Here is a 22,169-nt window from a genome sequence, read left to right as displayed (position 1 = left end):
TGTTTCCTCTCTACTGGGGATTGAATCCAGGGCCTTTACACTGAGCTACATCCCCAGCCCTTTTTATTTTTTATTTTGATGCACAGTCTCACTTAGTTGTCCAGGCTGGGCTCAAACTTGTAATATACCTGCTTCAAGCCTCTCAGAGTACTTAATACTAGCTTTTCAAAATTTACCTGTATAGTTACTTCTGTTGGTATCTTTGTTTGTCTCTTTGTATAACTTCAAGTTACTGTCTAGTGCCCTTTCAACCTAAATGACTCCCTTTAGCATTTCTTGTATGGCAGATCTAGTGATAAACTTTTGTTTTTCTAGAAATGTCTTAACTTTCTCATTTTTGAAGGATATTTGCTATATATAGAATTCTCATTTAATAGTGTTTAAAATATCTGTCATAAGATTTGGGAAGTTTCTGCTCATTGTTTCTTCAGATGTTCTTTCTACTGCCTTCTCTTTTTCTTTTGTGAAATTTCCACTATTCCTATGTTGGTATACCTAGTAGTATCTTAGAGATTTCTTAGACTCATTTTTCTTTATTCATTTTATTCTTCTGCTCCTCAGCCAGGATAATTTTTGCTAACCTATCTTTAAGTGTACTTAAGAGTGAAACATTTTTTGTTTAGGTTATTGTACTTGTCAGGTCCCGGATTTCTATTTAGCTTTTATAAATTCTGTCACTTTCTAATAATCTCTGATAAGACCTAATTTTGTTTAGTTTTGTTTCGTTTCGTTTTGTTTCGTTCTGTTTTGTTTTTAGTTCCTTATGGTTTCCTGTAGTGATTAGCCATGTCCAGTCTTCAGCCCACCTTTTTTTAAATGTTATAATAAAAGTAAAGGATGTTTTGTTACATATATATTAACTATATTAAGTATTTTATCTATATTAAATATTTTATAAGCAACCCAAGACAGTTCTTCACACAAAAAGGGAGAGGGCAAAAGATAGGCCATAGGTTAAACATACTTGCTTTAGATCTCTCTTAAAACAGTTGATTAAAAGTCTTTTTTTAGAATCCTGAATGGATATTGAACCAGAAGAGACCCAGAATAGCAAAAGTAGTTCACAATAGCAAAAACAAAGCAGGTAGCATCGGAATCCAGACTTAAAGTTATATTATAAAGCTACAGTGATTAAAACAGCATGGTACTGCCACAAAAAATGCATGTGGATCCATGAAACAGAATAAAAGAAGCAGAAGATGGGTGTGGTGGTGCACATCTGTAATCCCAGCACTTGGAAGGCTAAGGCAGGAGGACCACAAGTTCAAGGCCAGCCTGAACTACACAGGTTATCTCAAGAAAACAAAACAAATCAAAAAAAGAATAGAAGAAGCAGAAACAGGCCCAGAGTCATACAGCTAGTTGATCTGTGACAAAGGAGGCTAAAACATGCTGGGGGAAAGATAGTCTGTCTTTAATAAATGGTTCTGGGAAAGTTAGATATCCACATGCAGAAGGTTGAGTATAGATCCATATCTCTCACCATGTACTAAACTAAAATCAAAGTGGATCAGAAATCTAAATATTAAAACAGAAACACTTAATCTACTGGCAGATAAAATAGGTGCAACACTTGAAGATATAAGCATAGGCAAGGTCTTTCTGAACAGAAACACAATGGGATAGGAAAGAATACTGAGAATAAGCCAGTAGGATTATGTCAAATTAAAACATCCTGAACAGCAAAAGAAACAACCAAAAGAATGAAGAGACATTCTACAGTATGACAAAAAATTTTTGTTAGCTGTTCTGTGGACAAAGGACCAGCATCAAGCCAGGTGTGGTGGCACATGCCTATAATCCCACCACTTGGGAAGCTGAGGCAGGAGGATTGCCATGAGTTGAAGGCCAGGCTGAATTACATAGCGAGATCCTGTCTCCACAAAAAAGGGAGGTGGGGGACCAATATCAAGAATGTATGAATAACTAAAAAAATTAGACATCCCCCCCCTTCCAAACAAAAGACCCAGCCCAAAAATAGGCAACCAAAATGAATAGCCACTTTTCAAAAGTACAGATGGCTAATAAATAGATTTTTTTAAAAAATCAGGTGTGGTGTTGCACACCTGTAACCCTAACACTCCAGGGGCTGAAGCAGGAAGATTGCTGCAAGTTCAAGGCCAGTGTAAACTGCATAACAAGACCCTGTCTCAGCTCATCTTCTCCAGCCATCAGAGAAATGCACATTAAAACTATACAGATGCCAGATATGGTTGTGCATCCCTGTAGTCCTAGCATTCAAGAGACTGAGGCAGGAGGATTGCCATGAGTTTGAGGCCATCCTGTACTATATAGTGAGTTCAAAGTCAATCTGAATGCACTACACAGCAAGACCTTGTCTCACAAAACAAAACAAAATAAAAATGAAAAAAACAACACTGAGATACCATCTTACCCCAGAAAGAATGGCCATCATCAAAAAAAATCTGATAATAATAAAGACTGGTGAGTATGTGGGGAAAAAGGAACTCTACTATATTGATGGAGGGAATGTAAACTAGTAAAACCACTATGAAATCAGTGTGGAGACTCCTCAAAAAACTAAAAATGAAAGTTCCATTTGACTCAGCTGTCCTCCTTCTAGGTACTTTCCCAAAAAAGTTAAACTCATATTGTGGAGGTACATTCATATACATGTTTATAACAGCACAGTTTATAATAGCTAGATCATGGAAAGACAGGGATGGGTAAGGAAAATATGATATTTATACAGAATGGAGTACTATGTTGCCTTAAAAAAGATATACTCAGGGTCTAGGGGTACAGCTCAATGGCACAGTGCCTGCCTGGCAAGTGTGAGATCCTGAGTTCAATTCCTGGTTCCAAAAAGAAGATAAACTTGAGAACATAAAATATTAAGTGAAATAAGTCAGACACACAAGCTTGAATATCATATGGTTTCTCTTATATGAAAAATTACTATACATGTATATATACAGAGTCCACCAAAAAATGTATGCACATGTCAGGAAAAGAAATACTTGTACGAATATTTAATACTAAATTTATTGAGCCGGATGTGGTGGCACACGCCTGTAATCCCAGCACTCGGGAGGCTCAACCAGGAGGATGTTGGGAGTTCGAGGCCAGCCTGGGTTACAAAGTGAATTCAAGGCCAGTTTGAACTGCAAAGCGAGACCCTGTCTCAAAAAAAAAAAGAAAAAGACATAAATAAATTTATTGAGACATTATAAGATTAATATGTTACCTTTACCTCTACAGTTGCAAGAGGTGCTCAAAGTAGTGACCAGTAGCTTCCAGACATTTATTAGTACGACAGACAACTGCTTGGTTAATCTTGGTCATTGAGCTTGCGGCACATGCATTTTAATTTCTTCGCTAAGGGCTGGCAGTGTAGTTCATTTTTTGTGATATGCAATATCCTCTAGGGTCCCCCATACAAGGTTGCCACCATTTGTTGAAAAAACATCATACTATTTTTCTTTTCCTGAAATGTGTCTATTTTTTTAGCAGACTCTGTATATATTATACACATGAATAAAGAGCAAAATAGAAGAGTGATAAATAGAAAGTAGGGAGAAGTTCAAATATTTCCCCCAATTCCAAATTCAATTTTTAAAAAATACTATATGTTAATCAATTTCATTTCTACTGCTAGTTTATATTAGTTTGTTGAAAAGAAAGATTTGTGTTATTATCCATTTCTTTCTTTTTTTTTTTTTTTTCCCAGTACCAGGAACCAAACTCATGACCTTGTGCTTGCCAGGCAGGCACTGTGCCGCTGAGCTAAATCCCCAGCCCCTCCATTTCTTTTTGTAAGAATCTTTTTGTTTTATTTCTTATACCCTGAGTAACTACTTTGAAAAAAAAGATGCACAGTTAATAACTATTGTTAGTCTTACTTAGTTATGAAATTTTATTTTTTCATAAAATAAATAATAAATAGCCACCCAGCATTTCCCTGACTGAATTTAGAGCTTTATGGGAGTGACCATGGCGTAAGGGGCATCCTCAGAGCTTTTTCTGTGTATTCATTGATTGCTTGTCTTCATTAATTTGATCATATTTATTGGATTTTCCAGGATTTTCTTAAATTTTTCTAGTTTGCTGCTATTTGTCCTTTTGTATTCCAAACCCTTGTTGTCACATGTGATTTAACTTAATTCATTTTTCTTGCTTCAATACAAATTTGCAGGTTTTTCAGGTAGATGTATATGTATGGTGGATCTTTGAGGTAGATGTGTAAGTCTACCATTTTGAAAAATATTTCAAAAATATTATCTCAGAGGCTGGGCATAGTGGCGCACGCCTGTAATCCCAGTGCTTGGGAGGCTGAGGCAGGAGGATCATTGCAAGTTCAAGAGCAGCTTCGACTACCAAATGAGCTCAAGGCCAGCCTGAACTGCATAGTGAGACTCTGTCTCAAGAAGACAAAAAAAAAATCTTAATATTATTGCCCATCTCTAAAAAGCATTCCTTTTCCATAATTCCTCACATAACTAACAGGTTAGTTATAAGCCAAATTACTAAACTCAGACATATTTTTATGTTTGTTTTTTGGGGGCATTTTTTGGTACCAGGAATTGAACTCAGGACTTTGTACTTGCCAGGCAGGTGCTATACTGCTGAGCTGTATCCCCAACTCTCAGATATAGTTTATGTTAGTTTTTTTTTTTTTTTATAATATCTGATAATCCTGTTTATGGTGAAATAATGAGAAATATTTTCATTATTAATACTAACTGAACTAAATTGTTTCTACTTTTTTTGCCTGATTGATTGATTGAGAGAGACACGATCTTGCTCTGTAGTTCAGGCTAACCTTGAACTCACTATGTGACCCAAGCTGGCCTCAGACTCAGCAATCCTCCTACCTCAGCCTCCCAAGCATTGGGATTACAGGTGTGTGCCACCATACCCAGATTTCTTTGCCTTTTTGCTATTTATTTTAGCCTAAGATTATCAAGCTCAATTTCTTTCTTTCTTTTTTTTTGAGACAAGGTCTCTCTGTGTAGTTCAGGGTGGACTTGAACTCATGGTGATACTCCTGCCTCAGCGTCCTGAGTGCTGGGATTACAGGCGTGCACCACCATGCATGGCTTGTTCAATATCTTCCTTTCAAAATTCTCTCAGTTGAAAGTTTTGAACATTTATTGTTTATTAATTTGCTCATGTTGGCTTTGAAAAAATAAATCCTTGCTATCCTTTGACTTTTCATCCCCAAAAAGGCATGCATCAGAAGTTTAATTAATAATGCAGTGCTATTGAGAAATGACTGAACCTTCAGGAGATTAAATTATTAAGAGGTATTAATGCAACTCTAGGGAGATAGTCTTTGTTTAGTAAATTCATTGTCTAGGCTTTCCAGGAATAATTTGGTTTTTTCTTAACAGTGGGCTATATCTTTTTGTTTCTTTGCATGCTACCTAAATCGTTGTTGGTAAAAATGTTTTGAATGGACATTTTGAATATATTATAATGTGATAACTCTTGAAATCAGATTCCCCCCCTTTTCAAGCTTTGTTCTTATTGCTTGTTATGTATTATAGTTTTTGCTCAGTTACTTTATTAAGCCTTTTTTTAGATTGATTATTGTGAGACATCATTGAAGTTTCTGTTTTATTAGGTTAGTGATCAACTAGTGATAGAGTTTGTTTTAAATGCCTAGAATCAAAATTACCAGTCTTTGCATCTTGATTCCCTCTGTATTGTGGTGTATACCTTTAACTTTTAGCCATTGAGTTTACAACTCTGCCTGTATTTCCTATTGGCACAAAGCTTGAAGGTTAGTCAGAGGTGAAAACTTAGCAACTTCCTAGGTCTTTTCTGAGCATGCATCCTATGGCCTTCTGGGTTCCATGAATTTGTAAAAGCTTTTCAGTTTTTATTCCTAGGTGGTAGGAGCGAGGTGTTCACTTAGCCTGCAGCAGGTGGCAGTGGTGGTGGTGCTGTAGTGATGGAACATGTGGGCTGCCTTGCCCCACCCACTTCCTGGTGACCCTGCAGAGAGGCAGCACAGTGTTTGCACAGGAGGAAAAAAATCTTCGCAGGCAAGGTGTTGTGGCTGCACATCTGCACAGGTAATAGTGCCAAGTGGCTGAAGGAGGCAACCAACAATAATTTGGCGAACTCAAGGAGCAGTGCCTCCAGCACAGAGTGCATTGGAGCTTTGAAGACCCCAAACCTGTCACAAATTAGTACATGCTGCCTCAGGGAGAATCCTAAATAATACCAAAACAGTCTTAGGAGACAACCTCCAAAACAAAGGTATCCCACTATTGATTTTAAAAATTAGAAAAGAAAACTTTATGGAGATGCTGTATTCCAAGCATCATCTATCCTGCCTTCCTACATTATGGAATGATCATGGTCTAGACCACTGTGAGAGACTTGGAATTGCAACTCTGGAAAATTTTGGTATCGTTTATTGAAGTGGCACAAAAGTTGTTAGCAATGAACTCTGATGTGTGTTTGAGTTAAGAAAGCAAATGTTGAGCCCAGAGCGCCTGTGGCTACTTGAGGCTGAGTCAAAAGAATCCCTTGAGCCCAAGAGTTTGGTGCCAACTTGGGCAGCATAGTGAGACCCCACTATTAGCAGACAAGTGGTGTCAGTCTCTCCTGATACCCATATCCTTTGTATCTAGAACAAGAAATTAAGCAAGAAACACAGAAGTAGTAAGAAAGGCAGAGTTTTATTAAAGCAAAGTATACTTTGCAGAGTGGGAGTGGACTGAAAAGAAAACTCAAGAGTGAGATTGACTCAGCAGTCCCCATCTATTTTGGGTATGAGGTTATAGTACGCTTGGGAGAGTTGCAACTAGGCGGAACTCAGAGGTGGCAGCTGTCTTTAGTGAAAGTATTAGAGTGCATTGAGTTCAAGGGTTAGCTTCTCTTTCATTTCCCTAGAATGTGGGGAGTAGTCATGGGTGATAACTAACTGAACTCTGTCCAATTAGTAGAGTTTTCAACTTCACATTGGGAGGGGGGAATTATTACTTTATGCAAGCCTTTATATAACCACCATGACTACCAGGAGGGTCAAGATTGCAATGCTGATGGTACTGTGTGGACCTTGGAGTTAACCTCAGTTACTTGAAAGCAGTTAGAACATAATTTTTAGGTTCACATCAGGATATTAAAGAAATATGGTGAGAGCAGGATATCTCCCAGTCTGGCTCCTGCCTTACCATCTCAAAAAAGAAAAGGCAGCAAATGTTACATTGGATGAAGATGAGTAAGTAGATGAATGTGCTCTGTAGCAGCTCATGGTGATGCCCTGTCCTGAGAGCAAAGCTGCAAAGGCCTCTGGCCATACTGCATTACATACAGCAACTTAGGCCATGCAGTGGTTAATTGAACATAGAGAAGACCTAACTGTAGACATCATTACCATGTCAGGCACCACCAGGAGCAACAACAACCTTGATGGCTGCTGCTGAAATTAGTATAAAAGCCAAGGAGGCCAGAGTTGAGCTAACAAAAGTCCTCAGGGAAACTCAGAGAAGGGAAGTTGTGGCAGATCCATAGTTTTGCCTGGATAGAGATAGAATTTAGTGTAAAGGAAGTTGGCTTGGCAGCGGCTGGGGTGATGGTGGTGGTTTTGTTTTTGTCTTTTTTTGGTTTATGTTTTCTTTTGTTTTATTTGAACTTTTTGATGCTGAGGACCAAACCCAGGACTTCACACTTGCTAGGTAAGCATTATACCCCAGAGCTAACTCTAATAGATGCCCTCAGAATGAACCACCACCAGCAAAAGGCCACCTGCAAGAGACACCTGGAGATAGCCCTTTCTTTCAGTCCATCTTAGATAGCATGGTGATATAGCTGGGTCTCGTCAGTCCTAACATATTATTAACGTTTGATAACGTGCTGGTGATCCCCTCAAGAGCATGAAGTAGATGAACAGTCTAGAAATGGGGCCAGTCATGCTACAGATCTCGAATATTCTGTATGTCCAACCTTACTTAAGCCTAGTTCTCTTGTTTGGCTGTATGGCTACAACAGCTTCTGATGAGTGAAGCAGAGAAGGGGTAGAAAGGACCTCATCCATAAATTCACTTGTTCTCATTCTCTCTCTCTTGCTAATAGACTGTAGCAATAGTTTGTAAGGACATACTTTGGTAAGCATCTGACTTCTTTACAAAAAAAAAAAATGGTTGTTGCACTAGGAAATTGAACAGCTGCCTCCCACCCAGGGAGTTCCTTTGAGCACTTTGAAATACTGCTTGAATTGATCTTGAAGCACTTGCTTGTAGAGTCTACTTATTATTTGGAAGAAGACATATTTCAATTGAAGGTATTAATGTCAAACATAATAGTTTAGCTATAGTAAATTACAGGTGGAGATAGATGATAGGTAGATACGTAGATAGATAGACAGACAGACAGATAGGTGAAATCTGATTTTCAGGACTGAGGATGTAGCTCAGTGATCAGCCGAGGGTTTACTCCCTAGAGATTTTGGGAAAACCTTTTTTTCAATAAAGAGAAAGAGGCTGGGCATGGTGACACATGCCTCTTAATTCCAGCACTCAGCAGTCTGACTCAGGAGGATTGGCTCAAGTTCAAGGACAGCCTGAACTACATAACAAGACCCTGTCTTTTAAAAAAAAAAAAACAACAACAACAACAAAACACCCATTTTATCAAATCATCTCACTTCCTACCTTTCCCTCACAGGCTTTTTTCAGCCTGTCGGCTCTTTGCCTTACTTGGCAGCAACTGGTTCATTTGCCTTTTAGTGTTGCTGTGGTTTCATTGTGTGTGTCCCATGCAAAATGTATAGGTCAAGCTGGGCATACTGGCATATGCCTGTAATCCCAGCACTCAGAAGGCTGAGGCAGGAAGATGTGAGTTCAAGGACAGCCTGAACTATTATCTTGAGACCCTGTCCCAAAAAGACAAAATAAAATTTATAGGTCAAGCTGGGCATGGTGGCACACACCTGTAATCCCAGCACTCGGGAGGTTGAGGCAAGAGGATGACTGACTTCGAGGCCAGCCTGAGCTACAAAGTGAATTCAAGGCCAGCCTGAAGTGCATAGCAAAAACCCTGCTCGAAAAGACAAAAAAATGTATAGGTCAAAACATCATCCATAATGCAATACTGTTGGGAGTTTGGACCTTTAAGGAGATGTTTGAAGGTTATAAGGTCTGCCCTGGGTAAATTAATGTTTTTGTTTTGTTTTGTTTAAGTAGTGGTATGGGGGATTGAACCCAAGGCTTTCACACTGCAGCACATCCTTGGCCTTTTTTTATTTTGACACCGGATCTCACTAATTGCCCAGGCTGGGCTTAAACTTGCAGTCCATTCTTGCTAATCCTCCCAGAGTACTGGGATAGTACTGGTATACACTATAACACCTAGCTCTAAATGAAGCTTTAATGTATCTATAAACTGTAGTGAAAGGGTGCATGCTTACTAAAACATTGTGACCTACAGTACTTTAAACTGTTTATGTAGTACGTAAGAAAAAAGATTATTTGAACAAAGTAAAGTGTAGCAGTACACTCAAATATAACCTAGAGTATGATAGAGGTGGCACACCAAATAAGTGTAGGAAAAGATGGATTTTTAAGTGATAGTTGGAAACTGGATAGCTATTTGGAAAATCAAATTATACCCATATCACATCTTAATTTTATAATAAGTCCCTACATTAAATTAAAGATTTAAATGACTGTGAAGTGAAGCAGTAAAGATAGCAAAAGAAACCAAGGGGAAGAAATGCTTGTATTCTTGAAAATAAAATCCAGAGCCCCTACAAGAAAAGACTGATGGAGGGGCTGGGGATTTAGCTCAGCGGCACAGTGCCTGCCTGGCAAGTGCAAGGTCGTGAGTTCGATTCCAGGTACCGGGAAAACAAAACAAAACAAAACAAAAAAGACTGACGGACTTCAACTACATAATAATTGAAAATCTCTACATTTCCAAAACTGGAGGAAGCAAGTGAAAACCTTGAGAAAATATTTGCAATAGATATTATAGATGCAGATCAGTTTTCCTTCACATATGCAGAGCTCCTAAAAAACAATTAGCAAGTCAGCTTTCAACAGAAAACTGAGCAAGAGAGAACAGAATGAAATTACCAACAGTTATTAAATGAAAATATGCCTAACCTTAGTCTAGTGCTCATGTTTCCAAACTCCAGCCTAGACAGCTAGTAATACAGCCCCACAAAATTGTACATTTTTTTTTTCTTGACCTGATGCTAGAGAATGAATCGAGAACCTTTTCACTGAGCTACACCCCCAGGGCCTTTTCATTTTTAATTTTGAGGTGGGTTCCCACACTTACATTACCCAGGCTGAGCTCAAATCTTGCCTCATTCTCCTAGAGTGCTGGGGACTGCAGGAGTCATCTACCAGACCTTGCAAGGTCGTAAACTTCAACATTATTGTGTGATGTTTTTAGTGATTTTTTTTTTTTATATTAGTTTTATAGTGCTCATGGGCAGACTGCATAGGTGACAATTAAATGTTATGTAGGGAAGAGGACAGTGCAGTGTTAACTCCACTACCTGTGCCCACTGCATAGTCAGTTGAATAGAAAGCCACATTCACCAGACATTACATGCTCTTGTGTGACTTGGCAAGTAAAATACAATGATTACTTACAATAGTATTCTAGCCTACCTACATGTATGTCTGTGAAAACAGGTGTTCATTGTTATTAAGCAGACATACAATTTTTTTACTTAATTATCAAACGGGCTTGTTCTCCTATTTTGTAAAATAATTTAATAAGTGAAAATATAAAAAGGAGGTTTTGTTACTTGTATACCTTAACTATATTATATATTTTATATGCAATCCAAGGCAATTCCTTTACACTCAGTGCTACCCAGGCAGATTGGATACCTGTATAACCAACATACATACATATATATACATATATAACATAAAGTAAAACTATCCAGATGCTTTTTTTAAGATTACCTGTCAAATTGTCAGATTTCTTACTAGTTAACAGACAAGAGCATAGAGAAGTAGTATTTAGCTACTCTGCGCTTATCTATGAATTAGCACAACCTCTTTGGAAGGTAATTTGAAATACCTATAAAAATAAAATTGTGTGTACGTATCCTTTGATCGAGAATTTGTACTTCTAGCAAGTTAGGTTCCAAATGTATTCATCCATGTACAGTGTGTGTTGAATTATTTATTTCAGCAATGTTTAGGTTCAGTAAAAGACCAGAAATTTGGAAATAACCTAAACATCCATCAGGAGGGAGCTAGTTGAATAAATACAAACAGTAATGCTTAAAACATATTTTGTGACAAAATTAAGATTGAAATTAATGTAAGTGATATGCTACCATTTGTAGGAGTCTTTATTACAGTAAAATATACATACTATAAAATTAACTTTTTAAGTGTACAATTCACTAGCATTAAGTCTTTGACAATATTGTGTAACCATTACCACCATTTCTAGCGCTTTTGTATAATTCCAAATAGAAACTGCCGGGTGAGGTGGCTCACGCCTGTAATCCCAGCACTCAAGAGGAGGATTGCTGCAAGTTCGAGGTGAGCCTGGACTACAAAGTGAGTTCAAGGCCAGCCTGAACTGAAAATTGAAACTCTGTCTCAAAAAGACCAAAAAGAAAAAGAATGGAAACTCTGTGTCTTTTAAACAAGGAGCCGGGTGTTTAGCTCACAGCACAGCGCCTGCCTGGTGATGGTGAGGTCCTGAGTTCAATTCCTCGAACTCCCCCGCCAAAAAAATAACTCTCTACTTCCCCCTTCCCCTCCCCACCTTATTCTACTATGTGTCTACATGAATTTTGTCAGTTCTAAATACAATATGTAAATGGAATCATTTGATGCTTTTTCTTTTATGTCTGGTTTATTTTACTTAGCATATGTTTTCAAGTTTCATCTATGTTATAACATGTTTTAGAATTTTATTCCCTTTTAAGTCTCAGTAATATTCCATAGTATGCATATTCCACATTACTGATTCATCTGTGGATGGCCGTTCGGGTAGTTGCTACATTTTAGCTATTGTGAGTAATGCTATTAGGATTATTGGTATACAGGTACATTTGAACCTTCGCTTTCAGTTCTTTTGAATATATACCTAAAAGGAGAATTGCTAGATCATACAGTAACTTTATGTTTTACTTATATGGTGGTCTACTGGAGATTCAATCCCTGTCCTCTTACTGAATTACATCCCTAGCCCTTTTTATTTTAATTTTGTTGAAGCATATCTATCTTTTTTTGTGTGGTTTCTGGTTCTCTGTTAGTGTCAGTGTCTAAGAAACCATTACCTAATTAAGATCACAAAGATTTACACCATGTAGGGGCTGGGGATTTAGCTCAGCGGCAAAAGCGCCTGCCTGGCAAGCGCAAGGTCGTGAGTTTGGTTCCCGGTACCAGAGAAAAACCAAAAAAAAAAAAAAAAAAAAAAAAAAAAAAAAAAGATTTATACCATGTAATTCTAATAATTGTATAGTTGTCACATTTAAGTCTTTGATCCATTCTGGGGTGTTTTTTTTTTCTTCAGGTAGTATGAGGTAAAAATCCAACTTACTTATTTTGTATAAGTACCACGTGCTAACCAGTTGCACCACTGGAGCTCCTAAACCTCATTCTTTTGCATGTGGAAACTTATTTGTTCTACTACCATCTGTTGAAGAAATGATTCTCCATTGAATTATCTTGGCATCAGTGTTGAAAATCAATTGTGGAGCTGGTTGTGGTGGTGAACACCTACGATCCCAGCACAGTGAGAGGCTGAGGCAGGAGTATTCTAAGTTTGAGACCATCCTGGGGAACTTAGCGAGACCCTGTTTGAAAATTTATTTATTTTGTTGTTTTGTTTTTTTGGTATCGGGAATCGAACTCAGGACCTTGGGCTTGCCAGGCCGGCGCTTGTGTCGCTGACCTATATCCCTGGCCCTGTTTGAAAATTTAAAAAAAGATAAAACCAGCTGAGCAGGGACTGAGGAAGTAGCTCAGTGATAGAGTCCGTGCCTAGTGAACACAGGCTCTGAATTCAATTTCTAGCACTGGAAAAAAAAAATCAGTTCCCTCCCCTCAAGAAAGCCCACTTGTATGAGTCTGTGCCTAAAGTTTTAATTCTGTTGCATATTGATCTACAAAATCTGTCCTTGTACCAGTATATATCTTTATTTTTGAATCATGTGAATGTGTTAATTAAAAACTATGACCACAGTTCCTTTAATTTCTCTCCAACTTATTCTTTTAGGAAAGTGTGCTGTGTTGTCATTCAAGGACTTCCTCTCCTGCAGGCCAACTGAAATACCAGAAAATGACATTATGCTTTGTGAGAGCCGCTACAATGAGAGTGACAAGCAGATGAAAAAATTCAAAGGACTGAAGAGGTTTTCACTCTCTGCTAAAGTGGTAGATGATGAAATTTACTACTTCAGGTAAGGCTTGCAAACTTAAGAAAGAGCACTTAAGCTAACAGCAAAATAGTATAGTCCAGTGTTTTGAATTCTTTTATTAGATCCTAAACAACAGAAGTTTACATTTCAAAAAGAAATTAATTCTCTTAAAAATAAAGGAAAATCTTCATAATCTGCTAGAATCTGGTAGCTGCTCTAATCATGCTCTTGGTCAGAACAGTGATGACGAACCTTTTAGAGCTGAAACAGATTTTGTTCATATCTTGTCTTAAGAGGTTGTTTGATTCCAGACTATGAAAATTCTTTTTGCCTTATACAAGCAACTGACTTTGGATCCAACACTCCTGTTCATATTCAGCAGACTTCTGTAAAAATAAGTTTTTCTAAATAGAAGTAACTTAATTTTATTATTAGCACATGTTTGCAGTACAAAATGATTGCATTCTTCATGGGAAGTTAGATATATACATAACACATCTTAATTCTCTTTTCATATTGTTCCTCTTCTCTCCCTCCTCCATCCATCTCTTATTTCTTTTTTGCAAAAGATCTATCTCCCTATTTCTGATTACTTTTTATTTTGTTCTTTATTTATATTTTGGCTTTCTCATATAAGAAGAACCATGCAATATGTAATCTTATCTGTCTGATTTATTTCACTTAACATTATGTTCTAAAGGTACATCCATTTTCCTAAACTTCATTTAGGAAAATGAATCAAGTTAATTTTTCTTTATGGCAGGGTAGTGCTTCATTGTGTATAAATACTATACTTGCTATATCCATTCATCTGTTGATGAACATATGGGCTGCTTCCAAGATTTAACTATTATGGATTGTATTGCTAGAAGTAAGTAAAGGTAAACATGTATCACTGAAATATTGTTGCGGCAAAGGCACTTATTTAATTGAGTCACCCAAGAAGGCCGGATGCAGAGACAAGCAAGTTTATTTGGGGGCCGGCTGTGGGCACCCAATACATGACTGAGCACCAACCTCAAGGGGCAGGAGGGCAAAATAGTTGCACGGTTCTAGTTTTAGGTCTAGTTTCAGGTCTGGAGAGGAGGAGCGTGCTGATAAGATTTAATGCAGGTATAGAAAGACTACAAAGCTTTCTACAATGGCCTTAGCTTGTAACAAAGGAACAAAGGTGTTTGACATTTTACATAGCAGGCAAGCAGTCCTATGACAGAGCATGGTGTGGTATCAGGTTAGGTAACTATGACAACATGTATAAGGAACAAACTTAAGGAAACAAACTTAAGCTTTAAAATGGCACTAGTTTTCTTTCCCTTATCATTCCCCTCTCCAGGACACTCTCCTTTTATTAAGCTGGTAGGTGTCCTTAAAGTTATCTACAGAGATTGATACCCAGGATCTTTTGCCAACACCAGAAGTTGTACCTGGTCCCATTGAGCTCAAATTCTCCCTATCACCCTTTTGATTAGTCAGGGCCCAGTCACAAGTAAGGCTATACAGATCATCAAGGGCCCAAGCAGACTTCTCAGTAAAGAAGTCAGCCAGGGATTTTAGTGTACATCTGGGCATAGCACCCTTGGGAATTTTGTTAGTCTTTTGTTCTCTTGTCAAGGCACTCACGAACTCTGGCTAAAGTCTCGTTCATGATTTTGGACTTACTGGCATAAAAACAGCATTTTTAAATAAACTCCCAGCATGGTTGCTGGTGGTGGTAGTGGGTGAGGGTCTGGCTCTGAGTTGGGATCAGGCATGGACAAACTGTCTTGAAGCCCAAGACCTGAGTTTACAGGGGAGCAGTTTGAGGCCTGGATGCCTTTATGAATAGTAATAAACATTTTTGGATTATCTCTTAACAAGTAAAGTCTAATTCATCTGTGGGGTTACAGCTGTTTGCTTGGTCTCCTGGGAAAAAATAAATCCCAACTGTGTTTATCTTATCTTTTAACCTTTTGTTAGGGCCCCACATGCAGGAAAGGCTCTCAGTCGTTGTATGGGTCAATGAGTCTCAAGGGGTGTCAATCCTCCTGGCCAAAAGTCTCGTTTAGAATTGCTCCCCCAGGGCCAGGCATATAGCTCAGTGGCACAAGCACCTGCCCAGCAAGTGCAAGGTCCTGAGTTCCATTCCCAGTACCAAAACAAAGAAGTGCTCCCCCAGTGTCCAAGTCACCATGAACTTTTAAACCAGTTTTGTGACCCGACCTGACCACAGACCCAAGAAGGAGCAGGAAGAAGGTGACATGGATGATTAGATTGATGGTGGTGTTGTCTCTCTTTCAGGGTAGAGATGCTGTTTTATTGCTTGGCAGGATTGGCTCTCCAGGTGGTCTGGTTTCAGTCTATCATTTAACACGAGAGTGATGGATCCATGGAACAAGCCCTGAAACTTTAAGAGCAGCAGGGCTAGTTAGTATGACTTTATAGGCCCTCCCATCTAGGCTGGATGGGGTCATCCTTCCAAACCTTGACCAAAACTTGGTCCCCAGGCTGGAAAGGATGCAAGGGTGTGTGCAGAGGGGTTGGGTGACATTTTAGGATAGTCTGTCATAGTGCCTCAGGGACCCAATGAAGTGCCTTTATCTGGCAACAAAGGTCAATTGACCTAACTTTTTGAAGTCCTTTTATCACAGGCATCAATGGGGGAGGCTGTCTAATTATGATCTCGAAGGGCATGAGGCCATCTTGGTATGGTGTGTACTGGGATCAGAAGAGGGCCATAGGCAATACAGCTGTCCAAGTTGTACCCATGTCCTGGCAGAACTTAGCCAAGGTGGACTGGAAGGTGTAGTTTTGTCTCTATACTTGCCCAGAGCTCTGGGACCAGTAAGCTGTGTGGAGTTACCATTTTACCCCTACAGCTAAGGCCAGCTCCTGGACTACTTTACCTACAAACGCCAGCCCATTATCCAAAGGTCATGGGGAGTCTATATCAGGGGACGATCAGCTCTAAAAAGGCCTTAGTTACCTCTCAAAGTTTTAGTCCTAGTCAGGGCAGCCTCCACCCAACCTGAGAAGATGCAAATCAGGACTAGCAGGTACTTTGATTTCTAGTGATTGGCTTGACAGTGAAGTCAACCTCAACATCCTCAAAGGGGGTGGTCCCATATCTCCTGATGCCAGGCTGGGGGTGGGGCTGCCAAGCAGGGTTGTTGGTGGGCACAAAGTTTACATCTCTCAGGCACAGAGGAGCATAATGCCCAAAGTCTGGGGATATAAAAATACCAACAAAGCAACTCTACCATAGCTATTTTTTCCAAATGAGTGTGGGTATGTAGATCCTATATCACAAAATGTCCCAAGGACTCAGGAAGGAACATAATCTTTCCTGGCAGCACTTGTCACCCATTTTTATTAGTGGCTCCTTCTGACTTAGCCCACTTTAACTCAGTCTCTGAATAGGAAGGTCCTTTTAGATACAGTGCTACAAGTACTTTTTTAGGGACGGGGGTCTCCAGATTGGCCACCTGTTTTGTTGGTAGGTCCACAACACAATTGCCTCGGGTCTCTACAGAGTCTCCCTTCTGGTGGCCAGGACAGTGTATAACGGTCACCCTTTTTGGCAGCCAAACTGTTGGTAGCAACCCTTATATTTCTCATGAATTTTTTATATCCTTTTTCTTTTTTTAACCTGTTTTCTGGAGCCCTCTTTATATATGGCTCCGTGCACGTGGAGGGTAGCAAAAGCATAGCAGGAGTCAGTATAGATATTGACCCGTTTGTTCTTTTCCCTGCCTGGCAAGCGCAAGGTCGTGAGTTCGGTTCCCGGTACCGGAGAAAAACCAAAAAAAAAAAAAAAAAAAGAAAGGGTGCGTATTTTGGGGCTGGGGATTTAGCTCAGCAGCAAAAGCGCCTGCCTGTTCTTTTCCAATTTCAAAGCTCAGGTGAGGGCTGTCAGCTTGGCTTTCGGGGCTGATATCGCAGGGAGAAGTGTTTTTGATTGAACAGTTGGATATATTGTGACAACAACAGCTCCCACCCTCCAGACCCCATCTATTACCATACTGTTGTCATCTGATAACAGAGTCAAATCAGGTTCCTGGAGGGGTGAATCTTGGAGGTCCAGTTGTACTGAGTAGACCATCTGAATTGATTCAATGCAGTCATATTGGGTGGCTGCATGGATGTGGGCAGCAGTGAGTCCAGGATGAGAACCTGGATGATTGTTGTGGTTAACCTGGGATCTTCAAGAAGGGCCCCCTGGTATTGGGCCAGTCAAGCTCCCAATAGCCATTTGCCATCAGGACCCCTACATAGGGTTTTAACTGCATGAGGGGCATATACCTTTAAAGTCTGTCCCAAGTTCAGCTTGTCAGCGTCTTTTACCAGGATGTTGGTGGCAGCCGTGGCCTGTAGGCAGGGAGGCTAATCTGCTGCCCCTGAGTCTAGCTTTTAAGTATGCCACAGGACGACATCAAGCTCCCAGATGTTCCGAACTATGTCCTCCTTCTCATGTCTGGGAGGGCCAAAGCCAGGGTGCCTAACAACTCCCTTTTGAGGATGTAGCAGGGAGACATTAGGCTTTTGACTAAAAGGCAACAAGTCCTTGGACAAGGCTTTAAAATTCAACTGACTTACTAACAAATATTTTTATGTTAGTAGATAATATTTACAATTTAAGGATTTTTTTTTATAAACATGGTGGTCTGGTTTTACTTACATTATTTTTAGTTTTTTATCTATGAAAAATACTATCAACACTTTTTTTTACCCTTAAAGCCCAATGCCAGTTACTAAATACCTGCAGGGGGTGCTATCAATGATTTTTATGATGTAGAAAAGGTGCTTAAATAATTTTAAACAAAAATGTCTTTGATACACTATATTTCATAGTATAGATTTTTAGTGCAAGCCCTGGGGATATAGCTCAGCAGCACAGTGCCTGCCTGGCAAGTGTGAGGTCATGAGTTTGATTCCTGGTACCAAAAACAAACAAACAAAAACTTAAGGCTCCATCAGTAATGAGTTGGGCAAAGGGTGTAAATATTTTCTAATGGTGCTTGATGTGGTAAAATTGTTGGGCCAGTGATACAGCTCAGTGGCACAGCACCTGCCTGGCAAGCACAAGGTCCTGAGTTTGATTCCTGGTACCAAAAAAAAGCAAAAAGTAGGCAACAAGTATTATTAAAAGATGTGTAGGAAGACTTCTATGTAAAAGAAAGCAAAAATAAAGAAGTTTATTAAAAAGATACTTCCAAAAAAAAAAAAAAACAAAAAAGGAATGTTATGCCAGGCATGGTGGCACACACCTATAATCCCAGCACTCCAGAGCCTGAGGCAAGGAGGATCACTGCGAGTTCAAGAACAGCCTCAGCTACAAAGATTTTTAGTACAGGCAGTTATCTCTGACTTGTGCCAGATTTTTAGGAACAATAAACACACATGTACACATATACTTGTTTTGTTTTTTTTAGTTACGTAAGACCAGAAGTTACTTGCACAAGACTGTGAAACCAAGAAAATTTGAGTGCTAAGTGTATCAGGCTCAGTGGTATTGCAGTTCTCAAGGCCCGATTTTTCTCTATAGGGTGGGCTCAAGATTGTCTCTAGCATTTTTAACTCTAAAGTGAGGAGAAAACCTTTCTACATTTGATTGTAAAACTTTTGAGTAGTTTTTTTTTTTTTACCCCAGTGCCATTACTCATGTAAACGATAAATGCTTCACGATTATCAAAACCAACAACAGAGCTTCAACACCTATTTAAAACAAAATATTTACTCTAGCTTTATTTGCTGCTTCAGTAATCAGGGCAGAATTGTTATAAGAAAACCTTTATATAATTCTTTAGGAAAATTAAACAAAAGGCTTTTTGTCCCTCCCCTTTTACTCTATAATTTATGTTTTACTTTTAAGCCCAAATTATTTTACACAGTTTTTAATTGTTTAAATGTCTGCAGTAAAGCTCTGCTATAGCAAACTGGATTTTAAAAACAAGTTAGCCAAGGGTCCCATCACACCATAGCCCTTGAAGGCAAGAAGGAATTTGCTGCTTTGATAAACGTAAAATATGCCAGATATTGGTACTGTCCTGTGAGGTTTTTACAAATGGGAACATGTGGCTATACCAGGGCTTTATTCTCCTTACGTGATGGTACTTGCTAATCTACTAGAATGCTTTTTAGTAAGGCTAAGCAGTCTCTCCATCTCAATTGTTTTTTTCTTGTTTAGGAAATAAAGACCTCTTCTGCTTGGGTGATAGAGGTTGGGTTTGGGATTTTCAATCATATAGGTCACTAGTACAAAAAGGGATGTAGGGCTGGGGATTTAGCTCAGCGGCACAGCGCCTGTCTGGCAAGCGTGCGGTCGTGAGTTCAATTCCTGGTACCAGGAAAAAAAAAAGGGGGGGACATAAACCATTACAGATCGTGTCTGTCTTTTTTCCTCAGCCGCTAGCACTTGGTGCAAAGGAAAAGGGGGCCGCAGGACCTGTGCACATTGAATCCCTGGAGGTGGAGTCTGGCCCCACCTCTAGTGACAGCTGTCACCAGGCCTGGCAAGTTGCCGGATAGGACGGTGTAGCAGCAAGCAGTGGGAGCATGGCAAGGGGATCATCTTCCTCTGGGGCAGAGGATAAGACTCCTGGTTGTGGCCTTTTAGAGTGGTCTTTTTCCTTTAAAAGGAGGACACGCTCAGGGGACTCACATATACACATTCGGAACCAAGGGGGAAGGGCTCGAACTACAAGCAACCAAGAATCAATACAAGGAAACTGGTCAGGGGGGCCAGGCTTGCTCATAACCACATTCCAAATTTGCACAGTTGCCTGAGGGCCTAGGCTGGCCCTTTTGCTGGCCATCCAGTACCAAATGATGGTCATTCCAGTTCACACAGTGCTTTTAGCCTCCCTGGCTTTATCTTTACCCCATAATCATTCTTGAATCTGTCAAAGCTCTAAATCATACATTCTAATACAGTAGGAATAGAGGGTGTGGCCCCCATATTTACAATTATTTTCCACCTCAGCCCCTCCCAAGCCAACTCTACCAGAATTCCAGACAGCAGTCCCAGACTCAGCAGATTGGAGATAGCTGTAACACCGGTGACTACTTTTGCCAGTTGATCTAAATCATGGTCTCAGGTCACATTGACAGCAGAGAAAGGGGGGTGTGTGTGTGTGTGTGTGTGTGTGTGATCCTAGTGTGTCAGCCTCCCAAGTGCTGAGATTATAGGTGTGTACCATCACACACAGCTGGGGCATCAATTTTTTTTTTAGTTCTTTGTATATATATTGTAGATAGTAGCCTCTGAGGAATAGGTGGCAAAATTTTTTCTCATTTTGTAAGTTGTCTCTTGACTGTTTCATTTGCTGTGCCAAAGCTTTTAAATTTGATACATCTGATTCCCGTTGTTGGTTCTTTTTTTGAGACAGAATCTCAATATGCAGTTCAGGCTGGCCTTGAGCTCACTTTGTAGCCCAGGCTGGCCTCGAACTCACAATGATCCTCATGCCTCAGCCTCCCAAGTGATGGGATTACAGGTGTGTGCTCCCATGCCCAGCTGTTGATTCTTGATGTTATTTCTTCTGCAGTTGGGGTTCTATTCAGAAAGTCCTTGTCTAGGCCTATGTCTTCAAGAATTTTATCTATTTTATCTTCCAGAAGATTGTTTCTGTTTTAATATTTAGATCTTTGGTCCATTTTTATTTTAGTTTAATGCAATACATGGTGAGAGATAGGGGTCTACATTCAGTATTCTGCATATGGATAGCCAGTTCTCCCAGGACCATTTGCTAAGCAGGCTATCTTTCCTCTTGTATATGATTTTGGTCTCTTTGTCATAGATGTGCCTCAGGTTGTTTCTGTGTCCTCTATTCTATTCCATTGATCCACATGTCTGTTTTTGTGCCAGTACCATGCTATACTTTTATCATTGTAGTTTTGTAATATAACTTGAAGTCCCGGATTGTGATGCCTCCCACTTTGTTTTTATTGCCCAGGATTGTTGTCTTAGTTGCTATCTCACTGCTGGGACAAAAATGCCCAACATCCACAAGTTAAAGGAGGAGAGATTTATTCTGATTCATAGTTTGTAGAGGTTTCAATCTGTAGTCAGCTAGTTCCAAGGTAGAGCAGCATTACAGAGGAGGAACAGTTTATAGCATGGCAGGCAGGAAGCCAAGAGGGATCAAGGGAGAAGGAGGGATATATATATCCTTCCAAGCCATACCCACAGTGACCCAACTCTTCCCACCAAGTTTTACCTCCTGATACCATATCCAGCTATAAGCCCACCAGTGGAATAATCAAGTGTCACACACCTGTGATACAGTTTGAACACACGTACGATCCCTTCACCTCCCAAAAGCTCCCCGTCTGAGTCCATGAGGCTTTGCGGGGGAGGGACACCCAGATACAAACCATAGCATTCTACCCATGGGCCCCAAAAGATTCATATACATTCCTTTGTACAAGCTGCATTTGGTACATTTCTAAGAGTCACCAAAGTCCCAGCAGTTTCAGTATTGTTGAAAAGTCCAAGTCTGTAGACTTCTCTGAAGTTTAAGGCAAACTCTTAACTGTGAGCCCCTAGAAAAATGAAAGTTAAATACTTCCAACATACAGTGGCACAGGATAAATATTCCTATTCCAAAAGGAAGTAACACAGGGCTAGAAAGGAATCGGACCAAAATAAGACCAAAATCCAGCAGGGCAAACATTGAATCTTATATTTCATGTCCAGCCTTTAGAGCAATCAGTGGCAAGATGTGAATTGTAAAGGGCTTGGATAACCCTTCCCCTGCAGCACAGCCAGTGCCCACATGGCCTCTCTCCTGGGCTGGCATTGCTCACTCCTTAGATATTCCACATTCCTGGCTTTTCCAACATCTGCACACTGGCTTCACACTCACAGCTTCAT

The 22,169-nt window shown here is 39.7% G+C and overlaps 1 protein-coding gene across 13 annotated transcripts in view; it reads left to right on the top strand.

Annotated features, from left to right (window-relative positions):
* The window catches only part of Pbrm1 (polybromo 1), a gene marked incomplete in the record, with an annotated part of 135,009 nt that overhangs the window by 92,181 nt on the left and 20,659 nt on the right, over positions 1 to 22,169 (top strand). For all 13 annotated transcript variants that reach the window (XM_013515575.1, XM_013515583.1, XM_013515582.1 and 10 more), the window contains 1 exon segment: positions 13,177 to 13,360. In XM_013515575.1, the coding sequence (XP_013371029.1) occupies positions 13,177 to 13,360 (184 nt within the window).

Source organism: Chinchilla lanigera, unplaced genomic scaffold, assembly GCF_000276665.1.
Source record: "Chinchilla lanigera isolate Chin_1 unplaced genomic scaffold, ChiLan1.0 scaffold00029, whole genome shotgun sequence".
NCBI lineage: Eukaryota > Metazoa > Chordata > Mammalia > Rodentia > Chinchillidae > Chinchilla > Chinchilla lanigera.
Note: the sequence above shows the minus strand (reverse complement) of the source record. Positions and strands in the feature narration are given on the sequence as shown.